This window comes from Pleurodeles waltl, chromosome 5, assembly GCF_031143425.1.
Source record: "Pleurodeles waltl isolate 20211129_DDA chromosome 5, aPleWal1.hap1.20221129, whole genome shotgun sequence".
In the NCBI taxonomy this organism is placed as follows: domain Eukaryota; kingdom Metazoa; phylum Chordata; class Amphibia; order Caudata; family Salamandridae; genus Pleurodeles; species Pleurodeles waltl.
Window position 1 is genome coordinate 364068392 of NC_090444.1, and position 21577 is coordinate 364089968.

The following is a 21577-nucleotide window of genomic DNA, read 5'->3' on the forward strand; positions in this document are numbered from 1 at the left end:
AGCCTAGAGGGATAATTCATAAGGTGACATACCTGTGTGAAGGTGTAGCCATCAGAATAAACCAGTTCCTTCTGACACTTGCATACTAGCTAGGATACCCCCCTCCAACTGATCACCACATCACACATTTCTGTTTTACTGTGGTTCCTCCTCAGCTTCACAAGCTAACAGTAAAGCATCAGGCTATTGACATTCATCATTGCGAAATGCCTTTAACATCTCCAAGATAAAAATGGTTTCTTTTGAATGAAAACCTAGTAGCATCTTTTCACTAGAATATTGGTAATTCAAGTTTTCCCAAAACCCCTTTCAGTGCAACCACATAACTCACTTGTAGCATAAAACTCTGCACTTGTTTCTGAATGGTCATAACGGTCAAAGATAATGAAGTTCACTGGTGCTGTAATTTCTGGTGCGCCTGGATATGAAAAACCTCTCTCATTGCTAGTGGCAAAGTTTTAAAAGCTAGTTTTTCCGATTAGTCATACTCTTTTCAGTCTTACAAACCATTTGAAAATATTCTAACTACCATCTCTGCTAGAATCCGAGGGTTCTCACTGCTGGAGTAAAGCTTGCTATGAGCTAACAGAAGTGTCCTGGGGCAACTAGACTGCAACAGTTTATTGTATGTTTGCTAAACAAAAACATAGTAAATAAGGTAAGCACCTGTACATTGCAATGATTTAACATAATTTACCTTTCCAAAACTTCTCAAACTGCATTGGAAAGGTAGCAAGAAACAGGCTGCACGCTTACCCCACTTTGCCAGGCATGTACATGAGTAGAGGAACAACTGGAGAATCCTCATTGCCATAAATAATGAAGCCCATTGAATTCAGCTTCTGCCTGAAGTATTTGGTGTTTTCTGCAAGTTGTCGTACTCTTTCAATGCCTAGAAAGAAAACTTTTGTCAATAAAAGTAGGTCTTATAAATATACGCATTACAATAATACAGAGCCAGCCAAAGGAGAATTCTAGAAAGCATAAACATGTAAGGATACATGAACAAATGTATTTATTTAAAACATGTGCAGGAACATTATGACATTTAAGTTTCTTAAATAATGTAATAGGTTCATGAATATACTAATTATATTCAGAGTAAAAAATAAAAATACAACTTTATGCGATTACCATCTGGTACTGGGACACAGTTGCAGAAGTAATAAATTGCAGAGAGGGATATACATGCCCTGTACCTGGGGTAGAGTGATATTAAATGCCGAGCTACATTACCCAAGCATAACCACAGGGAGTTCACTCCAGTGATGCCCTAGAAGGAACCGATTCACTCAGGTCTTTGGTAAAATTGCACCACTTGGAAAAACGTTTCCTCATACCTTTTCATGAGATGGGTTTCCCCTCGAGATTACCGTACATGTATATTTAGTTTATTTCCCAAATTCTGTGGGGTTAAAGGGTAGTACTCAGGACTTTTTAGGGATATTCACAGCATTTGAGAATATGCTGACCTTGGGCTGCATTGTTCCTACCAACAGACATTTCAGTGCCTGCACTGCAGCACCTAATTAAATAGTGCTGCATGCAGTTTAGGTGGGGAAATGCCTGTCTACAGGTTGGAAAGAGGAGTAGATGTATGGAAGTGGCATCCCCTGCTGAAAAAAGAAAATGGCAATCATTGCACAGCAAACACTGGTGTCAAGAGTGAGTCAGTGTTTGGCCTGTGCCTAAATATCAGCAAATCATACCTGAGGCTTTCAGAGCATTTGCATGTGATTTCAAGACTTGGAGGATGCATAGTCATCTGCAAAAGCATTAGACATTAGAATGCATAAGACACGCAGAGGAGGTGAAGTGTGAGGTTAAGGGGATAATTTAAGGACATCAAAAAATAAGGGGATTCGGAGGGTTATGAGGTCCAGTGTATGTCCTCCAATAACGGTTATTTATAATGTGATACACTGTTCCTAGAAAGCAAGGAAACGACAGGGAGAGTCAAAAAGGATCCCATTAAGTAGAAGCAAGAGTCCTCACACACCTAGTTAGGTGTCATGCTTCATCATTGGACCAGCTCCTCGCCAGACTGGCGCTGCAATGTCTGGCGGGCACCACCCTTTCGGGGGGCTCTTTGCCGGAGATCTTTTTGATGATGCCAGCCTTTCCCACAAATCGGTGAAGGAGAAAGAGAGAGCAAAAACTAAGATGGAAAAATTAAAATTGGCTCAAGAACCCTACTCAAAGCCTTTTATTAATGTGGGGTCTTGGACAAGATTAAAACGGTAAACAGGAGGGTAGAGTCGATATAATGCTCGACTACTCTCAGACTGTATTATACATAACGAGGAAGTCAAGGTATTACAAGACCCACCTCAACAATGGGTCGACATGTTTCGCGTCTATGAGGTCCCACAGGATCCAGCGACGCTTCTTCAGGACCTAGTTACAAGACATGATGCTTCTCTACAAATAAACTAGAGTGACTCTTGCCTCTGTCAACTGATAATCAGAAAGGGGAGGAGTATAATTATCACCAGTCACTTACATGAGTCCATTATGACCCAGTCTTTCGTTCCTATTCGTCGCCCTATAAAAGTATAGAGGTTTTTAAGAAAGAATATAAAATTAACAAAAGTCCAACTCAACATTTCAAGAGTAGCACTTGAATGTGTGGGCATTCAATGTGTGTGGCACACGGTGATTTGTGATAAACATTCATACACCCGTGTTGGTGTGGTGAACGAAATATGCTTACCCTCCTACACTGAGACAGGGCTTCATGGGATAACGCGGACCATATACCTGGTCCCCAAGGCTCTAGTTAGCAGGTAAAGGAACAAAAGACAAAAACAGAATGTCAAGTCATGAAAAAACTAATCTCACTCCGGATATCATGTATATAATTATACCCTCGTATATGCGTCACCAAGAAAGTGGGGAGAAAAGTTTATATAGGAGAGGAAACCACACTAATAAGTGATTAGTCGTTGATCTAAAAAGAGTATTGTGTAAAACAGATTGCAGGCAGTTGTCATTGATATACATCCAAGGTGAAGATCATCATGGTAATCAGGTTCATAAATCAACTCTGTGTTAAGGAACCATGTCTGGGAGGGACACATATGGTTAAATAATAAGTAAAGAGTCTCGTTTATCCATATGAGATTGCCTGTAAAAGTCCCATGAATAAGAATCACTCGCCTGGGTATAAGCGACATCTTAGTCGGTTAAACGCTACACGTAAGTATTGTGAAGCAACGAGTCTTTCACACAGATGGCACAGGCACAACACTTACTTGTTTGGACCATGTAGACGGCAGTACCACCTACCCCTTCGTCGCGCTCCCGGAAAGACGGGGGAGCGCGGTAGTGAGGGGATTAAAAAGGAGGACGACGTAGGAATCGCGTTCAGTACGCGTTGCTACGCAACGTTCGTGTGTCTCGGCACCGACGTTCGTCGTGCGGAGTACACGAGCGTAAAACGCTCTGTTGGTAGCGTTTAAGGAAAAACTGGCGGCCATGTTAGAAGTATTACTCGTATCTGTCCAGTAAAGTACTAAAAGTTAAGTCCCTATAGATAAGTTGCGGCCATGTTGGAAAAGTTATTTCACTGCATAGAAGCAGGTAGAGGTTCCATAGTAACACTTGAGTCAAACAGGGGGAATAGTAGACCCAATAGAAAATGTATATATATATGATCTACTCATTGTTGTGTAAGTTACCCAAAAGGTCATGTCTTGGAACACATTGGGTACGAGACAACCATTTAGGAAGGTAAAAAGGCCATCGTATATAGTTATGGTCATATGGAGAAACAGCTGTCTTATCAATTTCTCAGTACTATTTATTCAAGGGGAGACATTAATCCAAGGGATATCGTCATTAAGTCCACTACGGTGGGTACCGAGCTTGAAAACCCATCGTTGTTCTAGTTCAAAAAGAGACGCAACGTCTTTTTGTGGGCAGGTCTGTAGTATAATCCACCACATGTCATCCGGACTATGTTGTGCTTCAATATAGTGGATGCTTAGTTTAGTTGAAGCACGTCCACACCGAATGTTGCTGCGGTGTTCATTGATTCTTAGTTTGACTGCTCTAGTGGTCATCCCTACATATTGAAGGCCACAGGGGCATGTTATCAAGTACACACAGTTGCGAGTGTTACAATTAGTGTGTCTACGTAATTCCCAGTGGCCAACTAGAACAAGTTCCAATGAGTCTAGTCGTTTGGTTAGAGGGCACACATTTCAATTCCCACAAGGAAAATGACCAGTCACTGGCGGTAGTTCCCAAAGAGTGCTTTGTTTGCTAGTTACCTCGCGAGGTCTAGGCCTGGTATGTATCAGTAAGTCTCTCAGGTTAGTGGTCCTTCTAAAGGCAAATAGTGGTTTAGGGATGCTCTCACCCCCACTGCGGAGGATCTCCCATCTCTTGTTGATAATTTTCTTGACTGTATTAGACAAAGGTGTGAAAGTAGTAACACAGTTAAGTTTATTCTCTCCACGTTTTGGTGCTGTTTGTAGTAGTTGGCCCCTATCACTATATTTAGCACGTTTGTAGGCCGTGTTAACCACCTTAACAGGGTAATGTCGGTCATATAGTTTGTGTTTAAGTTCTGTGGCTTGTGTGTCAAATGAGCGAATATTACTACAATTACGGCGTAACCGTAAAAATTGACCAAATGGGAGATTATCTCTTAGTGCTTTCGGATGGTAACTGTCGTAAAGCAGTAGACTGTTCCGATCTGTAGTTTTGTGATGTGTGTATGTGGTTAATATGCCCCTGTCAATATTGATGACCAAATCCAGGAAGGTAATATTGGTGGAAGAGACAGAGGAGGTGAAGTTCAGATAAGGATCAAGGTTATTGACCCATGTTGTGAAATACATTATTTTCTCGATGGGGCCTTGCCAAATGACCAGGATATCGTCAATATATCGACGCCACAGTTTAATCTGATGAAAGTAAGGATTGGTGGTAGGAAGTATGAATCGTTTCTCGAAATCATACATGTAGAGACATGCTAGGCTTGGAGCAAAGGTACTACCCATTGATGTACCTCGAGTCTGGTGGAACAATGAATCTTCAAACTTAAAGAAGTTCTCTTTCAATGCTAAACTGGCGCAGTGCATAATGAAATGTACCGGGCTGGTCAGTGTCAAGTCGGTTGTTAGGAGAGCTGATTCTACTACTGACAAGGTAGCCTGTTGAGGGATGTTAGTATATAGTGCTTCAACATCCATAGTAATCAATGCACGGACATCACCTTCAGAGTTAATGGATTCAATGAGGTTGAGGACATCTTTGGTGTCCCGTAAATATGTGATAATTTAAGGACTGCAGAATGCAAGAGGCCCCAAATGAGGCAGTTAGGTGAAGAAGCCAGAAGATCCAAATGTCAATAAATATATCGACTGACTCCAAGAGATGCCCTCACGGAGGCTCACTGCAGAGGGGAAAAACAGACTAGAATGGACTAAAAGCTCCCTCATCATACTGACAGGGTGTTTTGTGACACTTCCTATAAGCAACAAGGCAAAGGGCTAAAGGTAAGCAGTACCTCTGTAGGGGAACATCTTCAACTGATAGTAGCAATTATCTTGGGTTTAGCAGAACATGAAGGGGAAAAAGTGACTAGCAAGGGGACTCAAGCCTTATCACCTACAGAAGAAATCTCAAAAGTTTACAATGGTTGAAAAGTGCACATTGCGTATTTAGGACAATATGGATGAAGTAGTTGGCACAAGATCCTTCTTCACCAACTAGAATCTCATAAAATGTATACTGAGGAGGATTTCAGATCTAACAGTAGCTATGGAAAAGGGGCTAAATCAAGCTATTAGAGAAACATATAACGAAGTGCGTACAACATGAAAAATAATTCAAATTAGGGAAGCAGCAATAGAGGATATAACGCTAACTGTCAAAGAAATACAAGTCAAAATCAACAAGCGATGGATAAATGCATTACACTATTGGAAGACAAGTGGGAAGATCTAGAAAAGTGATCTAGAAAAGTAAACAATAGTGTCAGTTTTGCACCAGAGGATGCAGGGTGTGTCAGCTGGGAAAGATAATCTGAATACCCGTTTGTTGCTCAATTGAAGGGGAACACAACAACTACAATCCAAACAGAAAGAAAGCAAAGAGGTGAAAGAAGTGAAATGGAATCAGAATTACTAAGGGACAAACTTGTTAAACTTCACTATTTACCCCAAAAGGAACACATTAGGAGTACTTTTAGGAGCTATAAATATTTTGAATTTCAGGGCCACAAAATTATTTTCCAACAGAATGTGTCCAGACCACACTGAGGTTGATAAAAGATGATGAAAGATTTAACTTACAAACTTAACGCAAAGAATATTAGATACTGATGGTTCTTCCATTCTATCCATCCTTTGATATGATGGAAAACCATACATTGCAAGGAAAGTGAAAGTGGACAGGGCTTTACTCCACATGTTCACTCCTGAAGGAGAGCAAGGCAAAGATGATAATATGGTTCAACAAATACAAAGGTCTTGGCAATAGGTTAATCAGGGACACAGAAGAAAACAGCACTCTTGTGTGACAGAACTTTGATGTGGTGTAGCAGATAGAGAAGCTAGAGAATATGATGAAGGCTTCTGTCTCATTCCTTGATGGGAAGGGAATGTGATAGGCTTGTAATGGATTCATAGCATCCAGGCTAAGCAGATACTCTGAGAGAAAAGGAAAAAGTTATGTTTTATTATCCATCTGACTATAAGAGATAGAGTATGTTTGCTGGGAGAAACTGGAGGAAGCAGACTGAGGTGTCAATCTTATGAATCTGAAGGAAGCACAGGTATAGTTTCCACATGACCCCTGAATAGGTGGATGATTGGAGTACAGTGGAAAGGGTTGTAGAAGAGGCACCTGGAGCCACAAAGGGATGGAAATGAAACACTAAATAGACTATAGATATTCAATCAATGTGTTGGGGGCGTCTACAACACTGATTCGGCAAAATAGAGTGTAGAGTATCCTTGAATGTGAAACTGCTGAATAGCCTAATAAATGGGTGCAGACACCTCCTAAGCATGAGCTTTGAAATGCACTTCAAGAAATCCACCTTCTCTATAAATAACAGGCTGGGATGAGATCTAGGAAATTACTGTGCAATACTTCACCAAGGGTACAATGAAGAGGGGAGGAAAAAAAACATTAAGGGAAAGCTTTTCCTTTTCAGCAAGTTCTTTGATACCAAAATAGTACACAGGACAGAGCGGATGCATACTTCGACATGGTCAGCTAACTGAGATACTTCCCTACCTAAGGAATTAAATTGTGGGCCCCATCGCTAAAGGAGAAGTAAGGCAGGTCATTAGATCACAGAGTTAACATAGCTGGGTAAGCTTTGGGGCTATTTTATAAGAAGATGGCAGAGACACTATTATGCATGTTAGAGAAATTATTCAGCTCCTTTTGAGATACCCAAATTATTACTTCTAACATGTCCAAAGTAGCAATTATGATTCCCAAACCAGGGAAAGATGTAGAGAACTGCACATAGATTATAGCTCCATAGCCTTGATAGACTAAGGTGCCAAATTGTTCATAAAGCTTCTGGTCTCCAAACTTGATAAAAAACCTTCTGTTCCTGGTCGAGCCAGACCTAGTACATTTACTGAAGGAACACAAGCATGTAATGCCACAAGGAAATAACCCACATAATGTACTCAGCGCAGCGCCAGGGAGAATTGGCAGTACTGGCCTCCCTGGACATGAAGAAAGCATCTGATGTTATAAACCGGAGATGCGTAAGTGGTTGATGTCCAATTACCTAAGGCCAATTGCTAGGATTTTCATCAGTGGCAGTGTTATGGCTCGCTTCACGAGGCGAGGAATGAAAGAGAGGTGCCTACTTTCTCCTCTTCGTCTGGGTGGCAGAACCACTCGTGCCTATGATTAGGAGAAACAGCAACATAGAGAGGCTTACATTATGAGGGCGAGGAACATGAAATGAATCTATTTGTGAATGACATCCTACTGGCATTGAGGAAACCAATTTAAACAATTGTGGCAGTAGTGGATAAAACTAGTAGTCTTTAAAAAAAAGTATAGGGCTTTGTACAAATATATCAATGGAAGAATGGGCCAAAGTAGAGGGAAGGGTAGGTAAAGAAAAGCCTGCATTACATAGAGATCTAATTGACTAGGGGGCAGACCAACAAAATACCCACCATAAATTAGAAAATCTGAGTAGGAGGAAGGGGCTGGGTATATTCTGGTTCGGGAGGATAGCAACTTTAAATATGGTGATTATGCCACGTTACTTTCGTTTTTTTTCAGACTCTCCCAATACTGGTGACTTTTAGGGCATTTTATCAACTACTATCGGCATTCATGACATTTGCATGGGGAAAACTAGAGTAGCAAAGTGTATTCTTATGGTTCTCAAAGTGTGCGGAAAGGTTTCCTCAGACGTATAAGATAATATACAACATCCAATCCAAAGTGGTTGCGGGGTAGATGTCGTAGACAGCTAAGAAAAAAATGTATATTCATTGAAGCACTATTGAAAAATATCGTAAAGTGGCATTATATGGGATAGAAAGCAACACAGGCCATGCCAGGCTACCATAAACCCTAATATTAGACTGTACCTTTGTAGTTGGGATGGAAGAATAGAGAAGGACTGGCGATCCATCACCCTTGCTCCCAATTCACTTGAACCCTTAGTGAACACTTGTCCTCGAAAGATAATTATTTGACAGATGGTAGGGAGTTAGGTTGAGAGAGTTATTAAAACAGTCAAAGATCTGTTTCAGAACATCTTTATTAAACTCTTTGATTTGTGCAAACCAAAGTTCAAAGAGATAGAAACAAACGGACTGCAGTATTACCAGTTTCGGTAATGTTCTTTATAAACGGAAAAAGGGGCTTGGGGGAGGTGCATCAGAGAATTGACAGAATTTGAGGGAGGGACATGTTGACTGTCCAGATCAAAAGGGCTTCTTTTGAAAGTATATCGATTAGGGGTATGGATCGTCAATGCCCAGAATCAGCTATAGGCGACATGGAAGAAGGATGTGGAGCAAAACATTACCAAGGGTGGGAAGCGATGGACAGTAGAATGTTAGCCTGATCTGTGTTCTTCATTTGGTTTTTTGTCAGGTTCAAATGTACAAACGACATGTATAATGAGCCAGTAAAAACATCAACTCAATCATGCACCTACCTATCATCCCCCCATCCATCGATTCTAATTGCACTGAGCAATATGTCACTTCCACAATGCACATACATTACATATTTAATGTCCCACATCAGGTTTTACTACATCTGGGTGGGTCATATTCTCTCCCTCAGCTTTCTACATCTGTGTGCTCTGGGACAGTGGTTTCCAACCTTTTGACTGGAACCCGGGGCCCCCCACTGAATCATTATTGGAATCCGGGGACCCCCACTGACTCATTACTGAAAGCTGGGGACCTCATCTGTTAATAGTATTTAATTTTCTAAGAAGTCACGGACCCCCTGAGGAGGCTTTGCGGAACCCCATGGGTCCCTGGACCACAGGTTGGGAACCACTGCTCTAGTAGATATGTTATTAAGGGCCCCCATATCTCGTTCAGCCTCAACTCTTTAGGCAACTCCTCCGCATATAATTCTAGTTGAGTCTTACAATATGTCATATGGTGCAATCAACGCTTCTTAGTCGGTTTAGTCCTGCCACGCGAGTGAAGAGCCACTGTGTGCTTTGCCATTAGCAAGGATACAAATCGGCGGTTAGCTGGTTGAAGACTCTGAATCAGTCCCAGCAAACGTACCATCGGATCACAAATTATTTGCCCCATTACCATTTCTGTAAGAGCCTCTGTGATGTCTCCAAAACTCAGATACAGCCTTAAAGTGCCAGGCTATGTGCAGGAAATAAGCTTCACCCTCTCCACAGCGTGTACAATGGGCATCACCACACAACCCACATCTTCGAAGCTTCACAGGGGTATAATACAGTTGATAAAGAAACAAAGTGGATCACTCTTAGATTGCAGTGAGTGTGTGTTACTGTGCACAGCAGAAAGACCATTCTGTAACTCCTATTTCTCTCCACAGTGCTTCACTCCAAGTCCCCAAAGCCCTATCCGTGGTCAGCAGCCTGTCTGCTGGTGCTGCAACATATAGCTTGATTATTAAGTGGTGTTGCGTGACACTCACGAGCAACACCTGTAGAGCATTAAGTGTGGGTGGGACCTTAGGGAACTGGGGATCAATGTAACTCATAGCAGTTCTAAGCCTGTAATAAATCAGCTGGAAAAGTGAGGTGCATGGCTGTGTGGTAGTTAAGTCATCTAGATTCACAAATGTGTCACTGGGGTAAGCATCTCCCATAGTCTTTAACCCAGCCCGATGAAGCAGTTTAAGTGCTGTGCTCTCCTGTCCTGTGTGGGTGAAAGCACCGGGTGATGGGGGTGCGCAAGAGCATATAATGGAAGTTTCCCCTCCAAGCGCCCTAGCAGCTGCCAGGCATGTGTAGTGGAGCATATAGCATGAATCTCTATGTGTAGAATTCCCTCCCACTGATGCAGTACTAGGCACGGGATCAGCAGTGTCATGCTCCACCGCAGCATGTGGTATATACTCATGCGCCACATTCCAATAGTGTGCAAAATGAGCCTGCGCACATAAATAATAGAGATATAAGTCAGGAGCATTAAATACTCCCCTGTCATATGGCAGGGTGAGAATATTCCAGCTGATCCTGGGCTGCTTCCCTGCCCACACCAGAGTCAGCAGTAGGGACCAAAGTCTACTGAAAAAGAGCCTGGATAGGATTATCGGAACATTGACAAACAGATACAGAAACCTCCATCTTTAATATTACTATTTTATCTGCCAGGTACAGTGGTAGGCATGTTCAGAGTGATAGCTGCTCTTCCAATTGTGAAATGCTGTACCATATTTATGACGGATCATCAATTCAGGATCCCTGTGGATCCAAATCCCAAGGTATTTAACCGGGTCAGTGTCCCACTTCAACGGGAATTCAATGAGACATTGCAGGTTGTTCCGTGTAAGTGGAAATATAATGGACTTGCACCAGTTGATGCAGAGCCCAGGGTAATGTTCAAATCTGATGTATTCCAGGATTACCGGCGAGAGATGCACCGAGGGATCTCGTACATACAACACCATGTCGTCAGCATATAATCAGATGTCTATTGGTCTCAAGCTAAACCTCAGTGTCGCGCCGACATGTGTCTGTCAAATGTTGCAGGCCAGGGGTTCTAAGGTAAAGATAACAGCAGGGGCAACAATGGACACCCCTGCCGTGTGCCCCTGCCTATTGGGAATCCATCTGAGGTATGCTTATTTATGTGCACCCATGCCGTTGGCATAATATATAAAAGGCGGACCCAGCAGAGGAACTCCCCCGGCATGGCCATTCAGGTAATTCAGTGAACATACACTCCCATGCGACGGAACCAAAAGCTTTAGCCACCTCTAATAAACCGTCTGCCACTTTTATAGCGGGCTCTGCTGATGTAGCAAAGATGATACGCACGTTATGTGCAGTGGAGCGAGATGGGACAAAGCCAGATTGGTCCAGGAGAACCAGTAAAGTGAGTATCGGTTGTAAGCGGTTTGCAAGGATTTTTGCCAGTATTTTTGCATCTACGTTTATGAGAGAAAGTGGCAAACAGGACTCACAAAGTTGAGGTGACTTATCCTGCTTCAACAGAGTTACTAACAATGCGTCCCTAAGCGAAGGAGATAGTATTTTGTTTTGGTATGCTTCCTCATACATAGTATTTAAGTGTGGCGCTAACAGATCAGCGTATTCTTTATAGAATTCTCCTGTCAATTCATTCACTCTGGGAGCCTTCCGACTGGGGATGGACCTTACTGCTTCCTTAATATACTTCAGTGATTGGCTGACATAGATATTCACGCTGGCCCTGAGATAGCCAGGCCAAGGCAATATTGTCTAGGTAACCCATTACTTCTGACATAGGAGCTGTAGTCTGAGTTTTATAAAGTTCAGAATAAAATTTCTGAAATGCTGACAGAATGGAGGACGTGTCATAGCAGCCTCTATTTTCTGCTTCTGTGATCTTCGGTATAGATCCCTGTAACCTGATCTATGTTAACCTGAACATATTGTACACAAACATTTAAACAAAACAAAATAAATAGGTATAATAATAGTGATTACATTAACTTTAAGTTAAAAATGAAAAGTGACACTACAAAGACTAGGTTAGGAAACAAGTGACTTTTTGAGGCGAAGTAGCAAACAAGCTCTACACAACAGCAGGAACACATACCAATGGCACCGCAGCTTGTGATACTATCTGAAATTATACAGGCCCGATGGAAAAAAAACTCACCCTTTGCTACTTGCGGTTTATGCCAACAAAGAGACACATCACAAGAGAGTGGGGAACTCCATATGTCTTGCACAAATTATATGGGATACTGGTATGGGCAAGCATGTGGTGCTGAAAGGGTAATACAAAAGTAGGGGATACCCCAGGAAGTTTATAAAAATATGAATATCTTGGAGAAGCTACTCTGGATCTGATGACTATACCATTGAGTAAATCCAGAACTGGAAAGTGCAGGTTGAATGAAAAAGTTGTAGGCAATAGCCTACTACGGTGCAAGCAACATTCTAATATGCACATCATTACCAAAGTGGACTACATATTAATCATGGATAAATATACTCCAGTATGATGTTGTCTAAACTGTAACATACTGGAAAGTGCGTCTGTCTGTTGTTCTGTTTGACTATTCCTACAAAAAGGGCAAAATAAAGAAAAATAAATGTAAAAAGAAACAAGTAACTTATTTTGAATATATAAGAGGGAACCATGATACAGCAACAGAGCTACTGCAAAGACTCCCTCCTCCTGTGCAAAAGTGAGTAACTCAACATTAATTTATTAATAAGTGCTAAATAAATTGCTGTTCATTAAACTGGCTGGAAAAATCCTCAAACCCTATAAATAGATGCAAAAACTATAAGTGAGCTAAAAGGACTTATATTTGCATAGCGTGGAGGAGGGAAGGGAGATAGGTAATTAAGATACTCCAATATGCGGGATATATAGGTACATTAACCAAGCATGTTTCAGAGTTCTAGAGAATGTCAGCATTGAATGAAAGTTTTTTTGAGGGATGGGGTGAGGCCCAGGAGTCACTAGGCAGTTTTCGTAATAAAGGTTTTTGTCTAGCACTCTTATCCACGCATCTCTAGTGCTCTGCGTTCCCACTCCATCAGCAGAATGTCCTTTTCTGAAGCAAAAAGGGATCCATTCAGGCAAAGGTTCCGGTTCCCAAACACAATGAAGGAATGAGCCAGAAGTGGATGATCAGCAAATTTCGAACCGGAAGCAGCATAACATGCTAGAGAGTGAGACTCCAGCAGCTTCACCCGCCAACAGGGACTTGAGTAATGAAAAAGAAGAACTGTGAACTGGCAGATGAAATTCGAAAATGATGGCCGTATTCCATTGGATGGCTTCGGAAAGTAACTGTTGGCTTGGTAATCACGAGCGGGCAACACCTTTCCAGGATGGACAGTACATCAAAAAGGCATATGAAATCCTAGATACTACAAACTTTCCAGGTTCCTGAAATAAAGCATGAGGCTCACAATCATTACAATAGCGTAATGAGTGTTATGATTATGTACAAAGCTCCACCTTCAGGCCATTCACCAGAGTAGGGCACTGGCCTAGCTCAATATCCAGCACCCTTTAAATGACTCAAAGAGAACTGCTGGTTATGATCCTCTGCTATGACAGAGTTCGCATTCCAAAACCTGAAACCTCCTGCCTCAGTATCAAAGGAGAGAATGATTGAGCCAGAACCAACAATTAAATCTCCAGAGGCTGATAGAAGCCAGAGTCCAAAAAGACCTATTGCTAGCTTACCAAAAACGTCCGATTTAGAAATCAAAGCGATTTTGTTCTTTTTCGTTTTCATCGTTTTTTGTTTACCGATCCATTATAGATCAGTAAATGAACATAGTCCCTGCACCACACCCTTTTCCCCCTTTTTTCCCTTGTACAGCATGAACAAAAAGCATTGGCAAAGCCAATAGGTCTCGAAGGCAACATCTACTACTTCGTCAAAGATTATTGTTTGGGCACTCCAAGCATAGTCAGTTTATAAGTCTGCGACTAACAAGTCAGTATGTGAAGGCGGTACCAATGGTTCCTTTTACTCACCCAGTGGGACAGCATGCTGTGTATGACTCAAGGACTGAGGTGGCATCTCCATAAAAGTCCAGCATGAGTTATTGTTAGGCTACCACCCTAACAGCCGGAACATAAGTCATTATGAAACATCACAGCCGGAACAAAGGTCATTATGAAACCTTAGGTCCAAATCCCATTTTGAGCTTGTCGGTCATCCCACACATACTCCTGCATTAAGCTATAAACAATTTTAAAAAAACAAATCCAGTGTTCAGTTAAGTTGGCACCTACATCGTTCCCCTCAGAATAATGAAAATTAGCACCATAGGGAGTTCCAAACTTTTTATCAACTCAGATTCAGGTGGTAATGAACCTTGTCTATTGCCATTCAGTTATCACCTGAGCAGGAGTTTGGAGACCTCACTGTTCCACTTATCCTTCAACTGGTATGTTCAGTGACTGGCCTCACTGGGTGACAAACCTGGTCTCAGGTTCAACAGGGATGTTGATAATACCCAAACCATGTTTCATCTTATGGGGGACCAAAAGGCAACAAAACCACAGGTGTGCCTCAGTAGGGTGAATGGGTTGATGTGGAAATAATGGTTTAAACTCAAAATGATCCTTCTCGGTCTCCTAATATTTGGTGAAAGGGACAACCTTTGGTACTCTAACTTCAGATTCTTGAACTTGGGCCAGTATCTCACTCGGCAAAATGTATACCGGACAGCCCAAGTAAATTTAGTAGTACCTCCAGGTTCTGAACCATAACATCCCTAAGAAAAATGCTGTGGTACACCGCACTACCCAGATAATGTCATACTACTTCATCTAGTACTGACAAATAATTTAAGCCAAAACATGCAGTTTTATCCTCCATTTGAAAATGTCAAATCACATTTTCTAGCCAACCAGCACTTGTTACTGATAAGTAGGATCGTTCAATCTCTGTGGATCACATAAATAACATGCCCAATGTGACCACCAAGAATCTTCCATCCTTGTAAACATGGGCACCTTGATCCTCTCCCTTCAAATTCCTGCAGATCATGTGGTTTAAAAACTTCAAAATTAGGGATCATGTTTTTTTCTGGTATGTAGCAAACCTGCAGAATATGCTGCCACTCACCATCCACCCCATTCGTGAAAAGTATTGAAAAACTCAACTCAAGCAGAGGAAGTCTGGTTCCCAGTGCTGCGAGCTTGTGGCTATGGTCTCACCACCAAGAGGCTTTGTTTTACTTACTACAGTACACTAGATATCAACTAATTTAACAGCAAAAGCCAGTTTGATTGCTGGCCTATAATCTGCTCATTAATCCAGATAATGGTCTATCCGAAAACATATGAATACCGGGGTTAGTGGTGTAGTGCGTGCATATGTCTCTTTATGGGTAGTAAGTGTGTGTGTATGTTGGGGGGGGGGGATGTGTAACACTTTCCTGACTCGACTATGATTTGCACTATGGATTTCCAAAGCAAAGACAAGTAAACCAGTAAACATGTTTCAAAGACAGAAAACGAATTCTAAGATGTTTATTTTATTTTAGCCTCACGTGTGAACCTGCCAGAATACACGGCATCTGGTTTGTAGTGGTTTCACCAGGTCATCCTTCAAATGTTTTTTTGAAAGAAAGTTGGTGGGTAGAGAAGCCACAAATACTTCAACTGGTTCTACGTAGCAGTTCATCTGTGCCGCAGCAAATAAGACAATCGGACCACAGGATTCTAAAAGAAAGCATGTTGCCTCTCTAAAAGATAACATCCAGATGCAGAAATACTCGAGGTGTTATAGACATCAGCAGAGGGAAAAAGAAGACAAAGCGTTTGAAAGAAAGAAGGCACCCATTAGGAAGAAATACAAGGAAGGACTACTTGAAATAAATGTGCAAAGTATTTTAAAAAGATATTGTCATCACTTATTCTTCACTATGGGTGAAAAAAGGTTTAAAAAAAATATAATGTATAAGTATATTACTCTGATATTACCATGTGTCAAACCCAGTAAACAGCTGAACACTCGTTCACAAAATTTCCATCGCGTTAGCTATTTTAACTACCATTAAATTGAGTAATAGTAACAACGGGTATTTATAGGGCTTAGGAACGTAAAAGTGTGGTAGCACTATTAAAAATCAAAACAAAGTCCGTGAAATTTCAGCCCACCATAAGCCTGGGTGTGTTTTGGAGGCATGCAACGGAGTGGAAAGACAGGGAGGGGTGTAAAAATAAAAAAAATAAAAAAAAGGGGGAAAATCGGGCCTATTTGCTTAGGCACTCACCGTCTGATATTAAAAAAAACTGATGGATTAAACCCAGATCTGTGACTGGGGGTGAATGTTTGATTTGTTCTGCTGTCTGTCCATCATCTGTTTTTTTTTTTTTTTTTTTTTTTTTTAGCTTTTGTCGCCCAAAGTGGCAAGTGAATGCCCAGACCTGGGTCCTGTGCTCACTGTGCCACTGGATTTAAGCTGGCCTGGCTGATATGGGGTGATACCCAAAACCGGTCCTAAGATGCCTGTTTCTGGCCCAGGAAGGACCTGCCCTGGCAGTTCGGGCTTGACTGTTCCAAGGGGAGCAGCGTCAGGACAAACTGGGGTGGCGTGGTGATAAAAAAAAAAATAAAAAAAAGATGGATTAAAACCAGACCTGTGACTGGGGGTGAATGTTTGATTTGTTCCGCCATCATCTGTTCTTTTTGCTGTGGACGCGAGAACTGGAGGATGATATTGATAGGTTAATCCAATACATCTAACACAAGTGCAAACACTTTTACTTTTTAGCCTAAGCACTTTTACTACTGTATTGAACTCCACCCCGCCTGTTTCAGAGGGTTGTATACAATGCACACTGAATTGTAGGCCACGTATTGATTACTGCATTGTTACTGACTAAACATCACTGTTGAATTTGTATAGATGAGAGGTTGGTAGTACTTTTGTCCTTGAGGAAACGTAGTGTAATTTCAAATCTATTAAATTCCACACAGGTCTTTGCCATTCATGGGTCCACGTCTCTGTTTTCAAGCACATTTGAGGAATTGTTATGAAGCTCTAAGACTCTTTTATGCTGGTGTGGTCAAGCATGGCTTCACTGGTCATGTACTTGAAGAATACGTTTTTTTAGGGTGGCTATAACTATACTTTCTTTCAAAGTTCTAATGAATGAGAGGTCCTATTTTATTTGTATGCTTGGATTTTAGTTGGTCAACAGTCCCTTGTGATAAGGCTTCTAGGTAGGAAAGGTGGTTGTTTTGTACAATGGTGTAAGAGAGAAGGAAGTGGTCCTTCTTTGAATGTTTTGACTTTGTTTTCAGTGAGAAAGTGTCACTTTATTTCGGGGAGCATTTGACTGCTGGGTCTGGAGAAGTCGGGTTAAACACCTTTGACGCTATTTTAAATAGTTCATAGAAGAGGTTTATGGCGTTGGTGTGTAGGGTGAAAAAAATCATCTGGTGTTTTGTAGCAGTAGTGCTGGATTGTTCCAAGTTAGATGTGGTTGGTGACCATTCAGTCTTTTAGTTTTTCTGTTTTGGTACTCTGAGGGAGTTCTTGAATCAGAGGATTCCAAGTGAGCCCCTGTATAAGACTGATTTTTGTTGGCCTCTGAATGAAGATGGGATGTTTAGTGTGTGCAAGTCAAAGATTGCCATTGTTGAGGGCATTAGGTATATCTTTTTGAAAGGCAACATCTTCTATGGTAATACTAATATTTTGTTGTTTGGGGTGGGTTGGAAGCATTGTTCTTAGTGACTCGAGCAAAGCTTGCTACCGCCATGTTTCGCTTGTTGATGATGTTCGAAGAGGATGACAGGGAAAGGGATAGATGTGTAGCCTTCCATAAGATGCTTTCTAAAGCACTGATTACTAAGTTCTGTCTAACGATCAGAATGAGGTTCCATCGATGTGTGTGATTATGAGTCTTTTACCAGCAGATGTCATTTGAGTACTTTGAGCTCTTCAGTCAAGGATGATACATTTGGGAAAATAATGAGTATGCTGAGAGGTTGATGCCTTCAACTAGTACACGGCCGGCCTGACGACTGAATGAGTTAGACACTAGTGCACAAAATGGTGAGGTCATTAGCATGGGTATAAATCTGAATGAGTTTGGAAATCAGACCAATTAGTCTATCCTACTTGTGGGAGTCAGACCTCTGCTTGAATTAGAGGGGCATTGATTTTCTCTTCCATTGTTTATCCTAACTCCTTAACGATCAGCTCGGAAATCCGAGTTCTCATTATAATCTGGCAGTACATTTTGATATTTTTTCCTTTGGCCATCAAATATGTATTGGTTTCCAATTTGTTGTCCTGTTTCCTAGAAATTACCATTGGTAGAGATGCAGACTCTATAAAATCCTGTGGAAGTGTTTATCTTTGCACTTGTGACTCTGCTTATCCAGGAGACTTCTAAGTAATTCCAACTGTCCACGTTCTGCATATAGATTAGCTATCTGTTTGGTATTACCACACGATAAGTGCAACAACGTTTATCACTTAGTCCCCAAGAAAATAGTTGTAGGCCTTAGTCAACAGCTCCCCTGACTGCTGTGTTTAATGTGGTCGATTGAGCAATTTCTGTCAACTCAAGACCTCATGAAAGGCTTTAAATTCTTTAAGATGTTGTTAAGGTTATTCGTTTTCGTCCCACGATTACTACAGTGAAGACAAAAATGAGAAGTGATACAAGACTTGACTGAGGGAAAACAGAATGCACTAAGCTGGATTTCATAGACAGGAGCACCAGTAATACTATATTAATTTGATCAAATGCCTTCTCTGCGTCAAATGTGAATAAGGCAAGTTGCTTTTGTTCAAATTGATTGTGTCTACTGCATTTTAAACCCTTCTAATGAGGTCAAGTGTCTTCCTCTACGTCTATTTACATGATCATAATGGATTAGGATTGCAAAACCAGTTTTTACTCTACATTACAAAGCAAATGTGTTCCTGATAGTTGGGAACATTGCAAGCTAGACTCAAAAGCTTGCACTTAAACAGAGATTGTGACCGCAAATCCTGCAAAGAACAGGGAGGATATCTAACAGAAGCCAACATATAAACTAAAATACTTTTGTATAGCGTAATTTGAAAGTCTAAATATTACTAGTCCTTCTGAAAGAAGAAATTAGTATTAGTTTACTTATCTCTTCATACAATATTCTGCTATAAATATTTATTTATAGTGAACATATGCACAACACAATGGGCCAAAATTATCTTACACTATCAAGTGTCGGCTTTTTTATAACCAATACTCACTAATAGCCTGATATTTAAGTGCATTTATTTCAAAGTAGATACAACCACACCAAGACACATGACTGATTAAAATGTAACCGGTTTCTTTAATGGATTCATTCCCTGCCCGCTTTCTTCTACACTAAAGCTGAAGCATAGTTTATGGTGTCAATACGCCTTACAGAAGCTTTCTCCCCATGAACCTGTCTGTGTATCTAAACAACTATCACCATTATGGAAAACGGAAGACGGTCGGAATCCTCTGTATGGGGATTTGGGGATGCACAGAGCAGTTAATGATCCTCCTCTGTCAAAGTCTCCCTGAAATAACTTTCAATCTTCAACAGTGACTAATCATCTCTGTGCACCTACCCTACCTCACCGGCCACAGACAAATCTTGTACTTTAAATATTCTATGTTTTCATACTGTTTCCCCTATGGCGATCTGAAACTGCTTTAAATACCCTATAGCCCCCTGACTGACTGTCAGTAATGTCTAGTAACACAAGTATTATCAATTGAAGAAAAAGAACGGCTTTCCTTTAATCTGTGTCAAGAAGGCAGTCCAGGAAGGGACCAGCAGGTAATGCTGCAGTATCCTTTCCACGGCTATATTAAGTATTTTGGAATTTTGTAGTATCCAGGCACGAGGCAATTCGAAATACTGACAACAATCTATTCAAAAGTGCTATCAACAATGAACTGGAGCCTCATGAAAGCAGATACAGTTGAAAACTGCAGATATTTACAACGATCCCTGGTAGGCCCAATTTATTATCAGGAACACGTGATCAATCACCAAACATGTCACACCTCCTCAGCAGAAAAGCCGCCAGGACGGTCTGCCTTACATCTGTTAGGGATTAGAGTCTGACGAACAACCAATGATGGGGCATCTCTTGGAAAGAGCACCGTCTCTTTCAGGATCGTCAATCTGATGGCAAGCTAAATGCCATGTATACAGATGGGTGAAGTGAACTGCTTTCTAAGGGGAACACGCGGTGCCTCACTGCACGTCTAGGTCCTTGATTCTGGGCTTTGTGTGTTCTAAATAAAAAATAAATATACTACTTCCATATTCTGATACACGCTTGTTGATATCTGCCTCCAATCGCTTCCATGCACGAGAGAATTCAGAGCGTTCTTTATAAAATAACTTACCAGGTATTCCTGTAGGAAGAGAAACACGGTCTCTCAAGTGCAACAGGTATGATTACATGAGTTCTGCACCTAAGCAGGCAGTTGGCAGATACACACTAACAGAGAGAGGCGCAGAAGATCATCAGGCATCGTTGCATGTTAACCTAATAACCCTACTTAAGAGGCACTGAGGTACTGTATACTATGAAAACATTAAACATGAGGACGATAGATGCATCAAAAAAGTCTGCATATGTTCTGAATGGAATTGTAAACCCTGAATGATGAAGATGAAGGCACCATAAGAAATAGATCCCTTAAACTACTCTTGAATAAATATGGTCACCGAAAGTCTTCTTGTCTGCAGCCAAGCCGGCAATCAGTGCAGGAGTAGACCAGGTCGCCTCCACGCTTCTACCAATCCATCACCTTGTCTGGGCTTCAACCACTACACCAAGAGTTATGTCAGGCCTGACAAAAGCAGTGGTGATTTGGAGCAGCTTCCGAGGATGAAGATTGTTACTTGATCCCAGGTAGGTTTCCAGCTCCTAAGATTGAAGATGTTGCCCTATAGAACTGCTGTGCCCAGGAGCTAACAAGACTGCTTGCCACCAGTCAAGGGCTGGAGAAAATGAAAAGAAGTAGCACAGGCAGTCACCTAGAGTACAGTGGCTCTCCTGCGTGGGCATTGGCATAGCCATATTCAGATGCTTCTCAATTAAAGCAACCAGATTAAGAGCTACAAACCCAGAGTTATCATGAGCTCAAACCTCTCCCCCACCCTTTTGCAACAAATGACGATGTTGCTCTGGGTCATTACAATGTTAATCAGTTCTCGAGGAGCCTAACAAATAGCTCTCTAGTAAAGTATGTTGGGAGGGGACTGCAAAATGACATAAGTAAAGTAAAGACAATGAAACAAAAATGCGAAACATGAGGAGGAAAGGGAGAGAGGTAAAAAGCAAGTGGGAGAAAAAGGAGAGGAAAGTAGAGAATGAAAGGTCGGAAGAACGGGGTGAAGAAAGAAGAGCAAAGAAAGGCAGGACGATAGGAAGAAA

General features: G+C 41.4%; 1 protein-coding gene across 1 annotated transcript in view; it reads right to left on the reverse strand.

Annotated features, from left to right (window-relative positions):
• Positions 1–21577, reverse strand: part of SPTLC3 (serine palmitoyltransferase long chain base subunit 3) — a 437878-nt gene that overhangs the window by 59840 nt on the left and 356461 nt on the right. The window contains exon 10 of the mRNA XM_069234110.1: positions 757–892. Coding sequence (XP_069090211.1) covers positions 757–892 — 136 coding nt within the window. The remainder of the gene's footprint in view (positions 1–756; positions 893–21577) is intronic.